Source organism: Mobula hypostoma, chromosome 6, assembly GCF_963921235.1.
Source record: "Mobula hypostoma chromosome 6, sMobHyp1.1, whole genome shotgun sequence".
Taxonomy (NCBI): Eukaryota; Metazoa; Chordata; class Chondrichthyes; order Myliobatiformes; family Myliobatidae; genus Mobula; species Mobula hypostoma.
In genome coordinates, this window is record NC_086102.1 from 37,269,325 (window position 1) to 37,286,843 (window position 17,519).

At 42.2% G+C, this 17,519-nt stretch overlaps 1 protein-coding gene across 1 annotated transcript; it reads left to right on the forward strand.

Annotated features, from left to right (window-relative positions):
• Nucleotides 1-867: 867 nt before the first annotated feature.
• On the forward strand, nt 868-16,751 carry LOC134347775 (tyrosine-protein phosphatase non-receptor type substrate 1-like). The gene is made up of 6 exons (XM_063050180.1): nt 868-951; nt 4,082-4,160; nt 6,012-6,371; nt 7,298-7,603; nt 11,250-11,342; nt 12,849-16,751. The coding sequence occupies exons 1-6, from the start codon at nt 868-870 to the stop codon at nt 12,986-12,988; spliced, it is 1,062 nt and encodes a 353-aa protein (XP_062906250.1). The 3' UTR covers nt 12,989-16,751.
• The last annotated feature ends 768 nt before the right edge of the window (nt 16,752-17,519 follow it).

The window sequence follows — 17,519 nt, forward strand, 5'->3', positions numbered from 1 at the left end:
CCTTTATCTTTCCCCTTACTGGTTTTTCACCTGGCACCTACCAGCCTTCTCCTTCCCATCCTCCCCCACCTTCTTTATAGGGCCTCTGCCCCTTCCCTCTACAGTCCTGATGAAGGGTTCCGACCGGAAACGTCGACTCATCGTTTCCACTGATGCTGCCCGACTTGCTGAGTTCCTCCAGCGTGTTGTGAGTGTTGCTTTGACCCCAGCATCTGCAGAGTATTTTGTATTTACATCTGTCACCATGTACTACCTTCAGATTCATTTACTTGTGGGCTTTCATAGTGAAGTTGGTTCAGCTGACAACATACAGAGACCAGGTAACTCTAGACACCAGAATAGTGGACATGTTTAATATGAAAAGACTTTGGAAGACAGAAAGTGAAAGGAAAAAGCAAAATAACCAACTCTTTAAAAATACAATTTGCTTTTTGGGGACACAAGAGACTACAGATGTTGATATCTTAAAAAAATAGAGCAACAGCAGGAGGAACTCAGCGAGTCAGTTATCATCTGTGAGAAAAAAGGACAGGTGATGTTTTGGGTCAAGACCAAAAGATCCTTTAACTGCATTCATAGTGTAGAGGGGAGATGGCCAGTATAAGGAGGTGAGCAGGCATCCACCTGAATCCATCTCTTGCTTGCCAGATCTTGTCTCAACCCTCCGCTTCACTAGTCATCATAGAGGAATCAGAAGTGGAAAGCGTGAGCAATTTCAGTTCCTGGGTGTCAAGATCTGTGAAGATCTATCCTGGGCCCATATCAAACCTGTTACAAAGAAGGCATGACAGTGGCTATATCTCATTAGGAGTTTAGAAGAGATTTGATTTGTCATCAAAGGCACTCACAAATTTCGACAGGTGTACCATGGAGAGCATTCTTTCTGGCTACATCGCCATGTGGTTTGGGTGGAGGGGTACTGCACAGAATCGAAAGAAGCTGCAGAAAGCCGTAAACTCAGTCAGCTCTATCACTGGCACTAGCTTCCCCCGCACCCAGGACACCTTCAAGGAACGGTGCCTTGGAAGGTGGTGCCCATTATTATGGACCCCCATCATCCTGGATGTGCCCTCTGCTCATTGCTGCCATTGGGGACGAGATGCCTGAAGACATACGCTCAGTGATTCGGAGCAGCTTCAACCCATCTGCTACCCGATTTCTGAATAGATATTGAACCTATAACACTAGACCACTACTTTTTTAATTTAACATAATTCACCTCTGTGTACTGGCTATCTTCCCACCCAAATGAAAAGTTTTGACCTGAAATTCTCATTATTCATTTTCCTCTACAGATGCTGCCTGACCCATTGAGTACCTCCAGTTCTCATTTTTCACCACAGAGTATTTTTTTTCTTTCCTTCTTGCTTCAAAGAGGGGAAAATAACAGCAGTTATAATGGGTGACTTCAATCTACTTGTAGACTGGGTGAACCAAATTGGTAAAGGTGCTGAGGAAGAGGATTTCTTGGAATGTATGCGGGATGGTTTTTTGAACCAACATGTCGAGGAACCGACTAGAGAGCAGGCTATTCTGGACTGGGTTTTGAGCAATGAGGAAGGGTTAATTAGCGATCTTGTCGTGAGAGGCCCCTTGGGTAAGAGTGACCATAATATGGTGGAATTCTTCATTAACATGGAGAGTGACGTAGTTAATTCAGAAACAAAGGTTCTGAACTTAAAGAGGGGTAACTTTGAAGGTATGAGACGTGAATTAGCTAAGATAGACTGGCAAATGACACTTCAAGGATTGACGGTGGATATGCAATGGCAGGCATTTAAAGGTTGCATGGATGAACTACAACAATTGTTCATCCCAGTTTGGCAAAAGAATAAATCAAGGAAGGTAGTGCACCCGTGGCTGACAAGAGAAATTAGGGATAGTATCAATTCCAAAGAAGTAGCATACAAATTAGCCAGAGAAAGTGGCTCACCTGAGGACTGGGAGAAATTCAGAGTTCAGCAGAGGAGGACAAAGGGCTTAATTAGGAAGGGGAAAAAAGATTATGAGAGAAAACTGGCAGGGAACATAAAAACGGACTGTAAAAGCTTTTATAGATATGTAAAAAGGAAAAGACTGGTAAAGGCAAATGTAGGTCCCCTGCAGACAGAAGCAGGTGAATTGATTATGGGGAGCAAGGACATGGCAGACCAATTGAATAATTACTTTGGTTCTGTCTTCACTAAGGAGGACATAAATAATCTTCCAGAAATAGTAAGGGACAGAGGGTCCAGTGAGATGGAGGAACTGAGCGAAATACATGTTAGTAGGGAAGTGGTGTTAGGTAAATTGAAGGGATTGAAGGCAGATAAATCCCCAGGGCCAGATGGTCTGCGTCCCAGAGTGCTTAAGGAAGTGGCCCAAGAAATAGTGGATGCATTAGTGATAATTTTTCAAAACTCGTTAGATTCTGGACTAGTTCCTGAGGATTGGAGGGTGGCTAATGTAACCCCACTTTTTAAAAAAGGAGGGAGAGAGAAACCGGGGAATTATAGGCCGGTTAGCCTAACGTCGGTGGTGGGGAAACTGCTGGAGTCAGTTATCAAGGATGTGATAACAGCACATTTGGAAAGCGGTGAAATGATCGGACAAAGTCAGCATGGATTTGTGAAAGGAAAGTCATGTCTGACGAATCTCATAGAATTTTTTGAGGATGTAACTAGTAGAGTGGATAGGGGAGAACCAGTGGATGTGGTATATTTGGATTTTCAAAAGGCTTTTGACAAGGTCCCACACAGGAGATTAGTGTGCAAACTTAAAGCACACGGTATTGGGGGTAAGGTATTGGTGTGGGTGGAGAATTGGTTAGCAGACAGGAAGCAAAGAGTGGGAATAAACGGGAGCTTTTCAGAATGGCAGGCGGTGACTAGTGGGGTACCGCAAGGCTCAGTGCTGGGACCCCAGTTGTTTACAATATATATTAATGACTTGGATGAGGGAATTAAATGCAGCTCTCCAAGTTTGCGGATGACACAAAGCTGGGTGGCAGTGTTAGCAGTGAGGAGGATGCTAAGAGGATGCAGGGTGACTTGGACAGGTTGGGTGAGTGGGCAAACTCATGGCAGATGCAATTTAATGTGGATAAATGTGAAGTTATCCACTTTGGTGGCAAAGATAGGAAAACAGATTATTATCTGAATGGTGGCCGATTAGGAAAAGGGGAGGTGCAACGAGACCTGGGTGTCATTATACACCAGTCATTGAAAGTGGGCATGCAGGTACAGCAGGCGGTGAAAAAGGCGAACGGTATGCTGGCATTTATAGCGAGAGGATTCGAGTACAGGAGCAGGGAGGTACTACTGCAGTTGTACAAGGCCTTGGTGAGACCACACCTGGAGTATTGTGTGCAGTTTTGGTCCCCTAATCTGAGGAAAGACATCTTTGCCATAGAGGGAGTACAAAGAAGGTTCACCAGATTGATTCCTGGGATGGCAGGTCTTTCATATGAAGAAAGACTGGATGAACTGGGCTTGTACTCGTTGGAATTTAGAAGATTGAGGGGGGATCTGATTGAAACGTATAAGATCCTAAAGGGATTGGACAGGCTAGATGCGGGAAGATTGTTCCCGATGTTGGGGAGGTCCAGAACGAGGGGTCACAGTTTGAGGATAGAGGGGAAGCCTTTTAGGACCGAGGTTAGGAAAAACTTCTTCACAGAGAGAGTGGTGAATCTGTGGAATTCTCTGCCACAGCAAACTGTTGAGGCCAGTTCATTAGCTATGTTTAAAAGGAAGTTAGATATGGCCCTTGTGGCTACAGGGGTCAGGGGGTATGGAGGGAAGGCTGGGTTCTGAGTTGGATGATCAGCCATGATCATAATAAATGGCGGTGCAGGCTCGAAGGGCCGAATGGCCTACTCCTGCACCTATTTTCTATGTTTCTATGTTTCTAAAATAACTGCACTATGATTAAATATTTAACACCACCAACTCCAACTTGGTGTCCATTTCCCAAAACGTTATTGTGAAATGCAGGGGACTTCCTCGTTATGTTGTACGTGCAAGTTGCTGCTCCCGATGACACAGAGACAAATGATTTGCTCCTTTAGCAATTCATTAATTTCTATTTTTTCCATCTTCAGGGTGAACTAAATAAAATGACACTTCAGAGAACGCAAGAGATCTGCATTGGTGTTTTTCTTTACTTTTTTCTAATTGCAGGCAAGTCTGATTTATACCTATCATGGATGCTATTAATTACATTGATGAGACAAGACAACTATTGCCTTCCCATTCTGCACACTGCCATGCGGCTTGCTTTCACTTTATTAATCAATACATAGAAATTGACTCCATCTCAGCCAAAGGGTTGCAAACTTGGCCAGCTGTATCAAGGTCACTAGCATCAAGGATATTTACTTTTATTTAGAAACAGTGCAGAATAGGCCCTTTTGTCCCAATGCCTCACACCGTCCAGCAACCCACCTATTTAACCCGAGCCTAATCACAGGGTAGCTTCGAATGGACTATTCGCCATACTCACCAGTTCATCCTTGGAATGTGGGAGGCAACCGGAACATCCGGAGGAAACACACATGCACACGGGAAGAACGAACAACGCTCTTACAGAGATCCTGCAATTGAACTCTGTAATAGCCTTGCACTAGCCTCTACGATACTGTCGCGCCACCGTGACATCTTCAGAAAGCAATGCCTCGAAAAGGCAGCATCCATCATCACCTCGGACATGCCCCCTCCTTATTGTTACCATCAAGGGGGTAGCAATAAGAAGAGAGCATGCCCACACACTCAACATTTTATGAACAACCTCTTCCCCTCCAACATCAGATTTCTGAACAGACATTGAACCAATCCAAGAACACTACCTCACTTTTTTTTGCTGTCTTTTTGCACTACTTATTAAAATATATGCATTTCTTATTATAATTTATAGTTTTCATGGTATTGCTGACCCAAAACAACAAATATGACGACATATGCTAGTTATGTTTAACCTCATTCTGATGCTGACTCAAATAGTTTTAAACGATGCTCAAATTCATCATCTTCCCAATAAATGTGAGTTTTGACTTTGTTTAATTCTTTCCCTTTTGTAAATCCCTCAACTAATTTGAAGTAAGGATATCACGAATATTTGCAGAGTTCAAACTTCAAAGCCAGTTTATTATCAAAATTTGTATATGTCACCATATACTACCTTGAAGTTCATTTCCTTGCAGGCATTCACAGTACAGCAAAGAAATACAATACAATCAATGAAAACTGTGCACACACACACACACACACACACACACACACACACAACACAGAGTGACAAACAACTAATGTGCAAATACACCCATAAATAAATAAATGAATAAATAACATTGAGAACATGAGTTGCAGAGTCCTTGAAAGTGTTGTGGAATCAGCTCAGAATTGAGGTGAGTGAAGTTATCCGTGCTGGCTCCGGAGCCTGGGGGTTCAAGGGTGAACATGGTGGATCAGGAACAGCTATTGCTTGGAATATGAACCTAATGTTGGAGGTGTGCTTGCATAAACTCCATTGAAACGGGATGGGGATGAAGAAGGTGATCTCAATCATTAAAACATCCAGGTAGTTTTACTGGTATCCCGAGTGAAAGAAATTCAGCCACTGCAAGTTTTCCCAAGGTGATTTAGATGCAATTACGTTCATGCTTTTGAAGTTAATCCATCACAATAGAGAAAACACAGCAGCAAATTTTTACACAGTAATTCCCCACAAGTGATAAAAAGACCAGGTCTTTTTTAGTGGTTTGACTGAGGAATAAATATTGTCCAGGAAATCGAGAGTAATTTTCTGTTCTTTTTCAAAGAAAAGTGGTGTGGGATCTTGGACATCTCCTGCATGAAAGCGATGTCATCTCCAAGTTAATAATGAAAATATTTATGTTGGTGTTTATAGACACTAAATTAGTTGTACACCTTTTTGATTTCCACTGAACTGCAAATGGAGTGTTACATTCAGCACAGATAATATTCACTACCAAATAGAGATTTTATTATATTAATCATTTATCTTTTCTTCAGCAAAAACAAACCCAAAAGTCTTCCAGACACCACCAGAAATCAAAGTATTGAAAGGAGACACAGCACAAATAAATTGTTCGTACAGCGGTGGAGATGAAGAGCAGATGAGAATTAAGTGGATGAGGAACTCCAGTGAACAGCTATTGTGTCAGCAAATGAAAAATAAACATAATTCTGCTTCTATTCCAACGTGTACAAGTCGATTTCAAGTTACACTGGATACCTCAGCAAACTCTACATCTTTACTGATCGATAATGTTAATCTAAATGACATTGACATTTATTTTTGTGAATTTTCTATTGAAATACCTCCCCCTATACTGACAGCAAAAGGAGAAGGCACGTGGCTGAAAGTGGAGGGTGAGTTGTATGTCAGGAATGCCAAAGTACCTTGTAGTTATCTCTCACATAAAGTCAGAAAAATGCTGAGAATGCTCACCAAGTCGGGCAGCATCTGTGGAGAAAGAAATAAAGTCAGTGTTTCAAGCTGATGTTCTTTCCAGAAAATGCCTAAACTATTGAAGAGTTTATAGTTACAATATTAAGAATACTCACAAGAGAGAAATCAGAAGGGCAAAGAGAAGGATTTGAGATCTGGCAGCGTAAGTTAAGAAAATTCCCAGGCAATTTTATAGCTATATTAAGAGTAAATGGAGGGCTAGGGGAAAGAATAGGTCCCCTTAGTCTTGAATCTATGTCTTGAGCCACTGGAGATGGGAAATATTTAACCAGTATTTCCCCTCAGTGTTTAATGTGCAGACTGCTCGACAGATAAGGGAAATATGTAGAGATGTTTTGGAGACACAAGAGACTGCAGGTGCTGGAGTCTGCAACAATGAACAATCTGCTGGAGGAGCACAGCAGGTTGAGCAGCATCAGGGAGAGGAAAAACTGTTTATGTTTGGGGTTGAAATCCTGAATCAGGACATTCATGTTACCAGGAAGGAAATATTCACAGCCTTCCAGCACATTAAGGTGCATAAATTCCCAGGGCTTGATCAAGTGCATTTTTGGACTTTATGGGAAGCTAGGTAGGAAATTGTGGAGTCCTTAACTGGTGTATCGTTAGTCACAGATGACCTTCCCAAAGACTGGAAGGTGGCTTTTAAAAGGGAAGCAGGGACAAGTCAGAGAACTACAGGCAAGTCAGCATGATGTCAGTAGTGCCAGGTGTACTAGAAGGAATTCTAAGGGACAGGATCTGCCACATTTGGATAGACAGAGAACAATTAGAAAGAGTCTGCGTGGCTTACAAGGACTAATATTATATCACAATTGCTTTTCAGCACGCCCAACAGTTCAGTTAACAACCAAGGCTCCATCTTCCCCTGACGCTAGCATACAGCTCATCTGCACATCAGTGGAGTTCTACCCGGGCAACATTCAAGTGTCCTGGTTTAGGGATGGAGAGTTGATCACCAACGGGACAGAGGATGGGCATCTCTATTCTAATAGTGACGGCTCGTTCTCCATGGCAAGCTTCCTGAATCTGTCTGTATCTGACTGGAGTGATGGTGGGAATTATTCCTGTCAGGTGAACCACTCAACACTCTCCACACCAATCATTGAACACAGTCGTGACAGCAGCCCAGGTAAGTTTGCTGGGTGTTTTGTTATACAGGTGTTTGAATCATGCCACGTTGCAAAACTTTGGAATGAATATTCCAATGATTTATTTTTCCCATTCAAGGATTTAAACAAAGTATCTCACAATTAATGCACAGGTCTGTGCTTAGTTTGGCAGACTCTCATACAGCAAAGTTGAACTTTTCAACTTGGGACTGCTCGGGCTAACTATAACACTCAGTTTTCACAGTCAGGCCCATTCTCCCTGTGATCTGAGACTTAGATTTTCATATAGGGAACACTGCACATTATTGGACTGTGTCAAGTCTCACATCAATGATGATAGATATGATTTGTAACAACTAAGAAGTTTAATAGGGAATACAGAGTCAAGCAGCAGAGCTGAGGTTTTGCTAAATCTAATAATGTATTGGGTGCAGGGTGGAGATAGGTCTCTACCAAAGGAGGTGTAAGTCGCTCCCTCTCTCCACTAGCCAGCAGGTCACCCTTGGGCAAGGTGTGGCACCCACTTAGCCCCCACCACCCACCAATCAGGGTCACGTAAAGCCAGGGGAGCAAGTGGTGAATGGTCGTACGAGCAGCCCGTGCATATCGCAATTCCTGGTTATGGAACTACTGAGACCAAGCAGACAATCACTGAAGAGTATTGATAATGGCTGGCGTCACCCATCGTGTAAAGACACTGCCCAGCAGAAGGCAATAGAAAGCCACTTCTGTAGAAAATTTACCAAGAACAATCATGGTCATGGAAAAACCACAATCGCGCATGTCAATTGACACGACACATAACGATGATGACGATAAATAATGCATTATCCCTCACAAAGGTTTGATTAATTTAGTCACATAGATAATTAGTCAATTTACCAAGAACTTAAGAAACTACAAAAGAGATGAGAGCTGATCCACTTACCTTGCTCTAGTAAATTGAAACCTTGAAAAGCACGGCCATTCAGAGCAGTCCACATATCATCCATAGCTAGAAAAGTTTCCCGTTCATTCTTCTCCCCTTCTTAGGCAGTCCCTCAGACATGTCCCTCAACTTGCTTCCATTCCACTCCGCTTCTCCAGGTCCCAAGGGAACTGATGAAGCTAATATGGGATCCATTGATTCCATCACTGGTGGATCAGAATGGGTGGGTCATTTGAAAAGACACAAGATTCCCTCTCCTATTTACATCGGATGTCCGTGTGCTCAGGAAGTCATGGATTCATCAAAACATTTCCTTGAAATACCTTACTACTGCAGAGCTCAGAGAAGACAGGTCTTTTAGGAGTCCAGGATCAAGCATATACATGATGTGGCCAGCTCTTCTGAGCCAACTGAGGGTACTTAGATCTCTGAATATCATGGATGTTGCCTGCTTATTCTGCAAATTGCAGAGACAGTTTTGGTAGTATCTCTCCAGAGTTTAAGATGCCTGCAATAGTTAGTCCATCTGTCATTCTTTTGCTCATCTACCATCACACCCTCATCATTCTTGTTGGTCACCTTTTCAAAATCCTCAATCAAGTTTGTGAGACGTGATTCCTCACACACAAATGCACTGAGAGCGGTAAGCGTAAAGGAGTTGGGGGCTTGCTGTTCTGGTTATCAACAGATGGTGCAACCCTGGTCATATTACGATCGAGGAACGTAATTGTAGCCCGGATATTGAACTTTTTGCTGTTGGACTCCGGCCATATTCCACCGAGATACAACATTGGGCATCATGGGAGGTCGTTCCTGCCTGTGGCCATCGAACTTTGCAGCTCCTCCCGTGGAGGGTCAGTCACCCTGAGCCAATAGGCTGGTCCTGGACCTATTTCCATCTGGCATAGTTTGCATACTGTTTGTGGTTTTTGTATTTCTATATTTATGCTCTATTCCTGGCTGGTGCAGCTGTAACGAAACTCAATTTCCCTCGGGGTCAATAAAGTATGTCTATGTCTATGTCTAAATCATGCAGACTATCCCTAATCCAACCTTGCCTTTTTAAATGCAAATAAATCTTCCTTCTCAGAACCCTCTTTCATGTCATTGACGTATAGATTAGGATGGTTGTCCCTGAGGTCCTGATATTCCAGGTTCCAAACATCATATTGAAGGCTGGAATTTGCCTGTGTACTTCCTGTAATATGTAGTAGTCATTGTGCACCAGGTAGCATGCAAGGACGCAGAGTGAGATCTGGGTTTAATGGCAAGCAGGTCTATAGATCCTGGAAACTAGCACCTGCTGCACAGTGCCAGCATCAGGCTGCAGCTTTTCCATAGATTTCAGAGGAGATCCAGGGTAGATATCACATGACCTGGGGCTTTGCTCCGCGTGCTCTCTTTTGGGGCGATGACATTCAGTCAACTTCAGGCAGCATCAGATGAACAGCTGATATCATTGAATGATCAACTAGCCTTTCCCAAGGTTTTCTCAGGGCTGATGAAGGGAGAGAGAGAAAGGGTGCTATCTGAGGGGCAGAGGGAGAGTTGGGAAGAGAAGGTGCCAGGGAATGAGGAGAGGGGATCGAAGGGTTGGAGGAAAATTGAGAGGAGTTGGGAGGAATCTAGGAAAGGAATAGAAGGAGCTAGATGAGTTTCAGGGTGTACAGGAGAGGGTTGGAAGAAGGAGGAGTAAAAGGGAGGAGTAAGAGTGAGGGAGGGTTGGGATGGGGATCACTGAAGGGAAGGAAACAAACACAACAGGAAGTTAGGGGATACTGGGTGAGGGTGAGCTACGAAGGAAGGGAAGTGTCAACCCTACCCACAATTCTTCGCCAAATCAGAAAGATATCCATATATAGCAACTTCCACATTCCTTTCAAAGTAATCTGAAGTGTTTTGCAGCAAGAGGTTAGTGACTGTTGTAACGTAGGTGATATGGCAGCTACTTTGCAAACTGTGACTAACATTGGCAAGGACACTGGGGGGTGCGGCCCCTGCTCCGCTTTGCAATTATGTTATTTAATCCACTTGAGTTTTAAGTCCTATCTGAAAGGCAAACACCTTCAGAGATTTTTCAGTACAGGACTGGAAATCAGCCAAGGTTTTGTTCTGAAGTCTTGCGTCTCTAGCCTTCTTGCACAGGCTATATCAGTTATAATGAGCTAGCGTACAATTCTATTGGAATGAATTGTCATTACAGAATTGGCCAGCAAATAGGAAAAAAATCAGCAAAGCTGTGTATCATTTGGATAAATTAATAAGTGGATACTTTAAATTCCATTTCTGATTGGCAGCCTTAGAAGCACAGCATCTTGTGAAAATGTAAATCAAACAGGTAAATGATAGATAGTTAAAGAGGTGTTAGTGGTTTCCCACAGTCTCAAAGCTCTGGGCTTTTATTCAGAGCATGAATTCACCTCGAGTGTGGTTTTTAGATCTTTTATTCAAAATTGGTGACAAAATGGACAATACCACATTCCCTTTGTATAGATTAAGTGATAGAAACTGCTTTGAAAAAGGAGAGTAAAATCCATGAAAATCAAGCTTTTATTGAAAAGAGTCAGATTCAGAAAGAATCATATCACTGTTGTGACTGCTGAGACTACAATGAGACCCTGTAATTCAATTTAGATAATGATTAGTGTGAAGAGAAACTAACCTTAAAGTTATGAGATCTACTTTGTATAATGTTATGCAATGCAACTTCAAAAGTTTTTCCTGAATTATCTCACCAGATCCTGTTAAACATAAAAAGTATTGGACAATATCGACATTATGCAGTCTGCTTGTGCTGATAGTTGCAGTAATTTGTTTTTACTCAATTTCAAGTAAGTGTTTCATGTTTTCTAAATTACAATGCTACATTATTGTAAATTCTAAAAGAAGCTTGCGGCAAACATAGTCGGAGTACTGTCTTGTTCCAAGTCACACGGTCAAGTTTATGTTATGAATAAGCATCCAAGTATTTTATGTATAGAACTGTAACCTTTTAAAACCAATTTACTGGGATTGTTGGCAAATATACTGTATGCTCCAAATCAGTCCTGAACTCTAACTCAGATAGACTGTATCTTTTGTCCTTACCATTGATTCTCCTTCTTCAGTTTACTTGAACACACACCTTCAGCTTCAAGCCGCCCCACTGCCTGTTGCTTGAATCCTTCCAATCAGATTTTTGTCCTGGGATTTTGAAACAGCCACAGCCACTGATACCTTCTATTACTCTGGTGGAAATGGCATGTGATGCATAAAGAACTTCTGGTTTTCCTCTCTGTGATGAATTGTTATAAGAAACTATGTCTGCTTTCTCACATGAGCACAAATGTTCTCATGCTATTTCAAAGAGGAACAGTAAATTTGCCCTGTGTCCAGACCAACATTTAATCCTAGTATCACACTGTTGAATGCAAAATATTGTTGTGCACAAATTGCCTGGCACCTGCTTATGTAGTATAACATTTCAAAAAAACATGATTAACTTCAAAGTGCTTTAGGAAATCCTAAGAGTATGAAGAACACTTTATGAACAGACTTTACTCTGTGATGCTGCACTTAGTAACAAAATCAACTTTGCCAACTTCTTGGTTGTCCAGCTCCATAGCGATTACCGGTAGCTCCAACCTTAACAAATGGATCACAGGGCTGCACCTCTTGCACTCCTCAAAGAATTGCTCCGCAGCCACCCTGTAACTTCCTCCAGCAACTCAGCTCATCCCTTCCAAGGCTGTGGAGCACCCGGCCTCCACTCACTTTCCTGCCTATCCCTGTTGCTGAATGCCACAGGCTGGAATCAATGCAAGCCCCTCCACCTCAGTCTCCAGCTTTCCTATTCCTCACTTCTTTAAAAGAGCTTCTAAAGAATTCTGCTTGTACCTGGCTTTCCAGTGAGAATTCATGTCAGAGACATGATATGAGAGATACTGATGCAATCAATAGTAATTTGTGCATTGAGTTTTATAGGATTGTTTTCATGTTTATATTATTGTGCTTATTGTATTTTTTATGCTGCATAGGCTGCAGAGTAACTATCATTTTGTTCCCCATCACACTCATGTATTGAAGAATGACAATAAACAATCTTGAATCTTAAAACAGAACTTTTCCTATTACAGGTGCTAATTCAGACTTACAGCTTTCAGTTTTAATGATTCAGATGTCTGGTTGTTAAGAGTTTTTTTTCTCTGCTAGTACACTTCCATCAATCTTGACACACAGATCAATTTGCTTTAAAACGAATTCATCTTCCTGCAGTTGGCATTACTTTTATTCTGCAGCTCTTTGGCTGCTTTACCTTCTAAGCTCCTCTAAGGATTTTCCTCTCTGGTTTATTGCAGAAAAGAAGGTTCCATTATCAGTGATATCGGCCAGGCCTGAAAGTGAACAAACTGCGAAGCCACCAGTGAGACAGCAGCTTAACAAAGATAACAGTGATGATGCTATTTACTCACTGCTTGGCCAGCATTACGTGTGTTAAATATGAACGGGCCACCTGTTTTACCAAAGGCTGTCTGTGTAATCTTATTCTTTGAATATGCAAAGTCTCCTGTGACATTCTTTCAGAAAATTTGGCATTACTCTTGCTGCATTTTGCCAGTTTAGTGTTGTTCTAGAAATTCCTCCAGTTTATATTACCTCACTGATTATTATATGTCAAACAATTGATTTAATGTTGCAAAATTGAACGAACAGGCAGCTGGTGAGAATCTTGCCATTATGCAAGAAATTTTTGATTGCAAACCGATCGTCCTCTCTTTGTTAAAGTGGAAACCTTATTGTTCTCAGGACACAGAGGTTCCATTCACTCAGATATTATCCTCTCATTTGTTTTTTTATTATAAGACATAGGAGCAGAATCAGGCCATTTGGCCCATCAAGTCTGCTGTGCCATTCCATCATGGCTGACATATATTCCATCTCAACCCTGATTAATCAAGAACCTATCAATTTCCATCTTAAATATACCCGGTGCCCGGTGACTTGGCTGGAACAACTGTCTGTGCCAATGAATTTCAGAGATTCATCAGCCTCTGGCTAAAGAAATTTTTTCCACATCTGTGTTCTAAATGGACGGCCCTCAATTCTGAGGCTGTGCCCTCTGGTCCTAGATTCCCCCACTATAGGAAACATCCTTTCCGCATCCACTTTATCCAGACCTTTCAATATTTAATAGGTTGCAATGAGATCCCTTTCACCCTTAACCTCTGGTTGTAGTCCCACCTAACCTCAGTGGAAATATATATGGCATCCATTAGTCTCGTGAGACCGTGGAAGGTTTCCAGGTCGCAGGGAGTATGAAAGACCAGCAAGTCTCCCCTTTTCACGCCACTGATGTTGTCCAAGGGAAGGGCACTAGGGCCGATACAGCTTGGCACCGGTGTCGTCACAGAGCAATGTGTGGTTAAGTGCCTTGCTCAAGGACATAACACACTGCCTCAGCCGAGGCTCAAACTAGCGACCTTCAGAACCCTAGACCAATGCCTTAACCACTTGGCCACGCGCCAACACAGTGGAAAAAGCCTATATATACCCCTCATAATTTTGTGTACCTCTATCAAATCTCCTCTCAGTCTCCTACATTCTGAAGAATATACAGTTTGTAGATCTAACCTATTCAATCTTTCTTTATAACTCAGGTCCTCCAGTCCTGCTTGGCAACATCCTTGTGAATTTTCTCTATATTCTTTCAACCTTGTTTACATCTTTCCTATAGGTAGGTGACCAAAATTGCACACAATACTCCAAATTAGGCCTCACCAGTGACTTACATAACTTCAACATAACGCCCCGTCTCCTATATTCAATACATTGATTTATGAAGGCCAATGTGGCAAAAGATTTCTTTATGATCCTATCTATCCATGACACCACTTTCAATGAATTATGAACCTGTATTCCCAGATCCCTTTGTTCTACCACACTCCTCAGTTTCCTACTGTTCACTGTGTAAGACCTACCCTGTTTGGTCCTACCGAAGTACAAAAGCTCGCACTTGTCTGTGTTAAATTCCATCTGCCTTTTTTCATCCCATTTTTCCAGCTGATATAGATCCCTCTGCAAGCCATGATAGCCTTCCTCACTGTCCGCCACTCCCCTAATCTTGGTGTCACCCGCAAATTTTCTGATCCAGTTAACCACATTATCATTAATATAGATGACAAACAACAAAGGAGCCAGCACCAGTCCCTGCAGCACACCACTAGTCACAGGCCTCCAGTCAGAGAGACAACCCTCTACTACCACTCTCTGGCTTCTCCCACAAAGCCAATGTCTAATCCAATTTACTACCTCATCATGCATGCCGAGTGACTGACCTTCTTGATTAGCCTCCCTTCCGGGATCTTGTCAAATGCCTTGCTGAAGTCCATGTGGACAACATCCACTGCCTTGCCTTCATCCACTTTCCTGGTAACTTCCTCAAAAAACTCCACTGGATTGGTTAGACATGACCTACCAGGCACAAAGCCATGCTGACTATCCTTAATCAGTCCATGTTTATCCAAATATTTACCTATCTGGTCCCTTAGAATACCTTGCAATAACTTTCCCACAACTGGTGTCAGACTCACCAGCTTATATTCCCTGGTCTATGTTTAGAAACGTTTTTAGACAGTGAAAAACACTGGCTATCCTGCAATCTTCTGGTACCTCTCCTAGGGTCCTGGTAATCTCTGCACGCCTCCTATAGTGTCCGAGGGAGCACCTTGTCAAGCCCTGGGGATTAATCCACCCTGATTTGCCTCAGAGTAGCAAACATCTCCTTCTCTGTAATCTGTACAGGGTCCATGAAGCTGATGCCACTTTGCCTCACTTCTATAGACTCTGTATCCATCTCTATTGTGTTGCTAGACCATGTATTGAACCTCCTTATTCATCAGTACTTTGGATTCCCCAGTTGGTCTGCAGTGCTTCAAAACTACTCACCTCCTTCCAGTGGGAGCCATGAATGAGAAATATGATGCTGGTCTTGTCAGTGACAACTACAGTTTGAATATCAGATTAAAAAGAGGGCAAGAATACTAGCCAACCCAAATCCAAATATCACATGAGGAAATGGAAGAGAAATCTCAGAGGTGATACGGAAGAAAACTAAAAGGCCACCTTTACTTCTAGAACTGATTTTACTGCTAATAGTCTTCCTAAGTCTCACTGAGGCAGGCAAGATATGCAAAAAATGTAGTTAGGCAGGCAAGAAATGCAAAAAAAATGCAGTGAGGCAGGCAAGAAAGACCAGAATGACAAAAAAATGTATAAAATAAATGCTGGGTATATTGCAGATATTGTAGATTCAATCACAAGGTTGATTTGCCTGAAGTAAATGGATATAAAAATCGGAAGTTCACTGGCACCAGTTTTCTTTCATTGTCCTTAATTGCAGTGGTAAAAGTTCACTCAACGAAAGCAAGCTGTCTTATGAGAGAGATGAAAAAATAAATGCAACAAAATTATTGAGAGTAAACTTTGAGACCATTAAAATATGCTTTTTGGTCATTTGCTTTACCACATATTTTATGGTTCAGAAATGAAATAAGACATTGGTCAATTTCTGGTGCATTTGAATTGCAATAGCAAGATCGGTCTGTGTCAAAGGTGTTTCATAAGTAAACAACATACCAAACCTGAATACATGCAATACCTCCGTGGTTTGATTTTTCTTTGTTGTAAAACTTTACAGCAGTCATAAATATGTGTGGAATAACCTTGAAACCAATGGCAATCAGACTGCAGTTTATTCTGACATAGATTACACATGTAGACTTTGCATCTCTTAAACAATCAGCTTGTTAGTCACTTATTTGTACTTGCAGTCACCGCTGATACTCTGCGAATGAATGAAGAGAGAGGGAGAGACAGAGGGAGAGAATGAACAAGAGAGTTGTCTTCTGGTTTAATGGCAACCCCACTAGTCTTTTGGAGCATAGTACTAGTAACCCTTGCTAGGTGTCGCCACTCCCTGTTCCGGGGTGTGGCTTCAGGCAGTGGCTTCACCTTTGCGACAAAACCAGTTACCCCAGACTACGGCTTCTGTGGAGAGGCTGCAGATAAAATCCAGCCCTCCCAAGAAATAACCACCATGGATTTTCACTGTACCTTCAGAATCGGAATCAGAATCATGTTGAATATCACTGGCCAAATGTCAGGAAATTTGCTGTTTCACAGCAGTAGTACATTGCAATACATAGTGATACTACAAATTACAGTAAGTATGAGTGTGCATATATATATATATATATAATGTATTTGTGTACTCTATGTATAAATTAAATAAGTGCAAAAAGAAAGCAAAAACAAAGCAGAAAAAAATGAGCGTGTGTACATAGGTTCTTTGCTCATTCAGAAATCTGATCGCAGAGGAGAAGTTGTTCCCAAAATGTTGCATGTGTGTCTTCAGGCTCATGTACCTCTTCCTTGATGGTAGAAATGAGGAGAGGGCAATTCCTGAGAGATGCGGGTCCCTAATGATGGATGCTACCTTTTTTGAGGCATTGCTTTTTGAAGATGGCCTCGATGCTGGGGAGGCTGGTGCCCATGATGGAACTGGCTGGGTCTGCAGCTTTCTCCAGTCCTGTGCAGTGGCCCCTCCATACCCGATCGTGATGCAACCAGTCCAAATTCTCTCCACAGTACACCTGTAGAAATGTGCAATAGGCTTTGGTGACATACCAACTCTCCTCAAACTCCTAATGAAATATAGCCGCCACTGAGCCTTGTTTGAAATTGCATCCATATGTTGGCCAGGACAGATCTTCAGAGATGTCTGACATCCAGGAACTTGAATCTGCTCGCCCTTTCCACTGCTGATCCCTCGATGAGAACTGGTGTGTGTTCCCTCGACTTACCCTTTCTGAAGTCCTCAATCCATTCCTTGGTTTTAATGACACTGAGTACAAGCTGTTGTTGTGACACCACTCAACCAGCTGATCTGTCCCAACCCCCCGTACACCTCCTTGTCACCATCTGAAATTCTGCCAGCAGTGACTGTGTCATCAGCAAATTTATAGATGAAG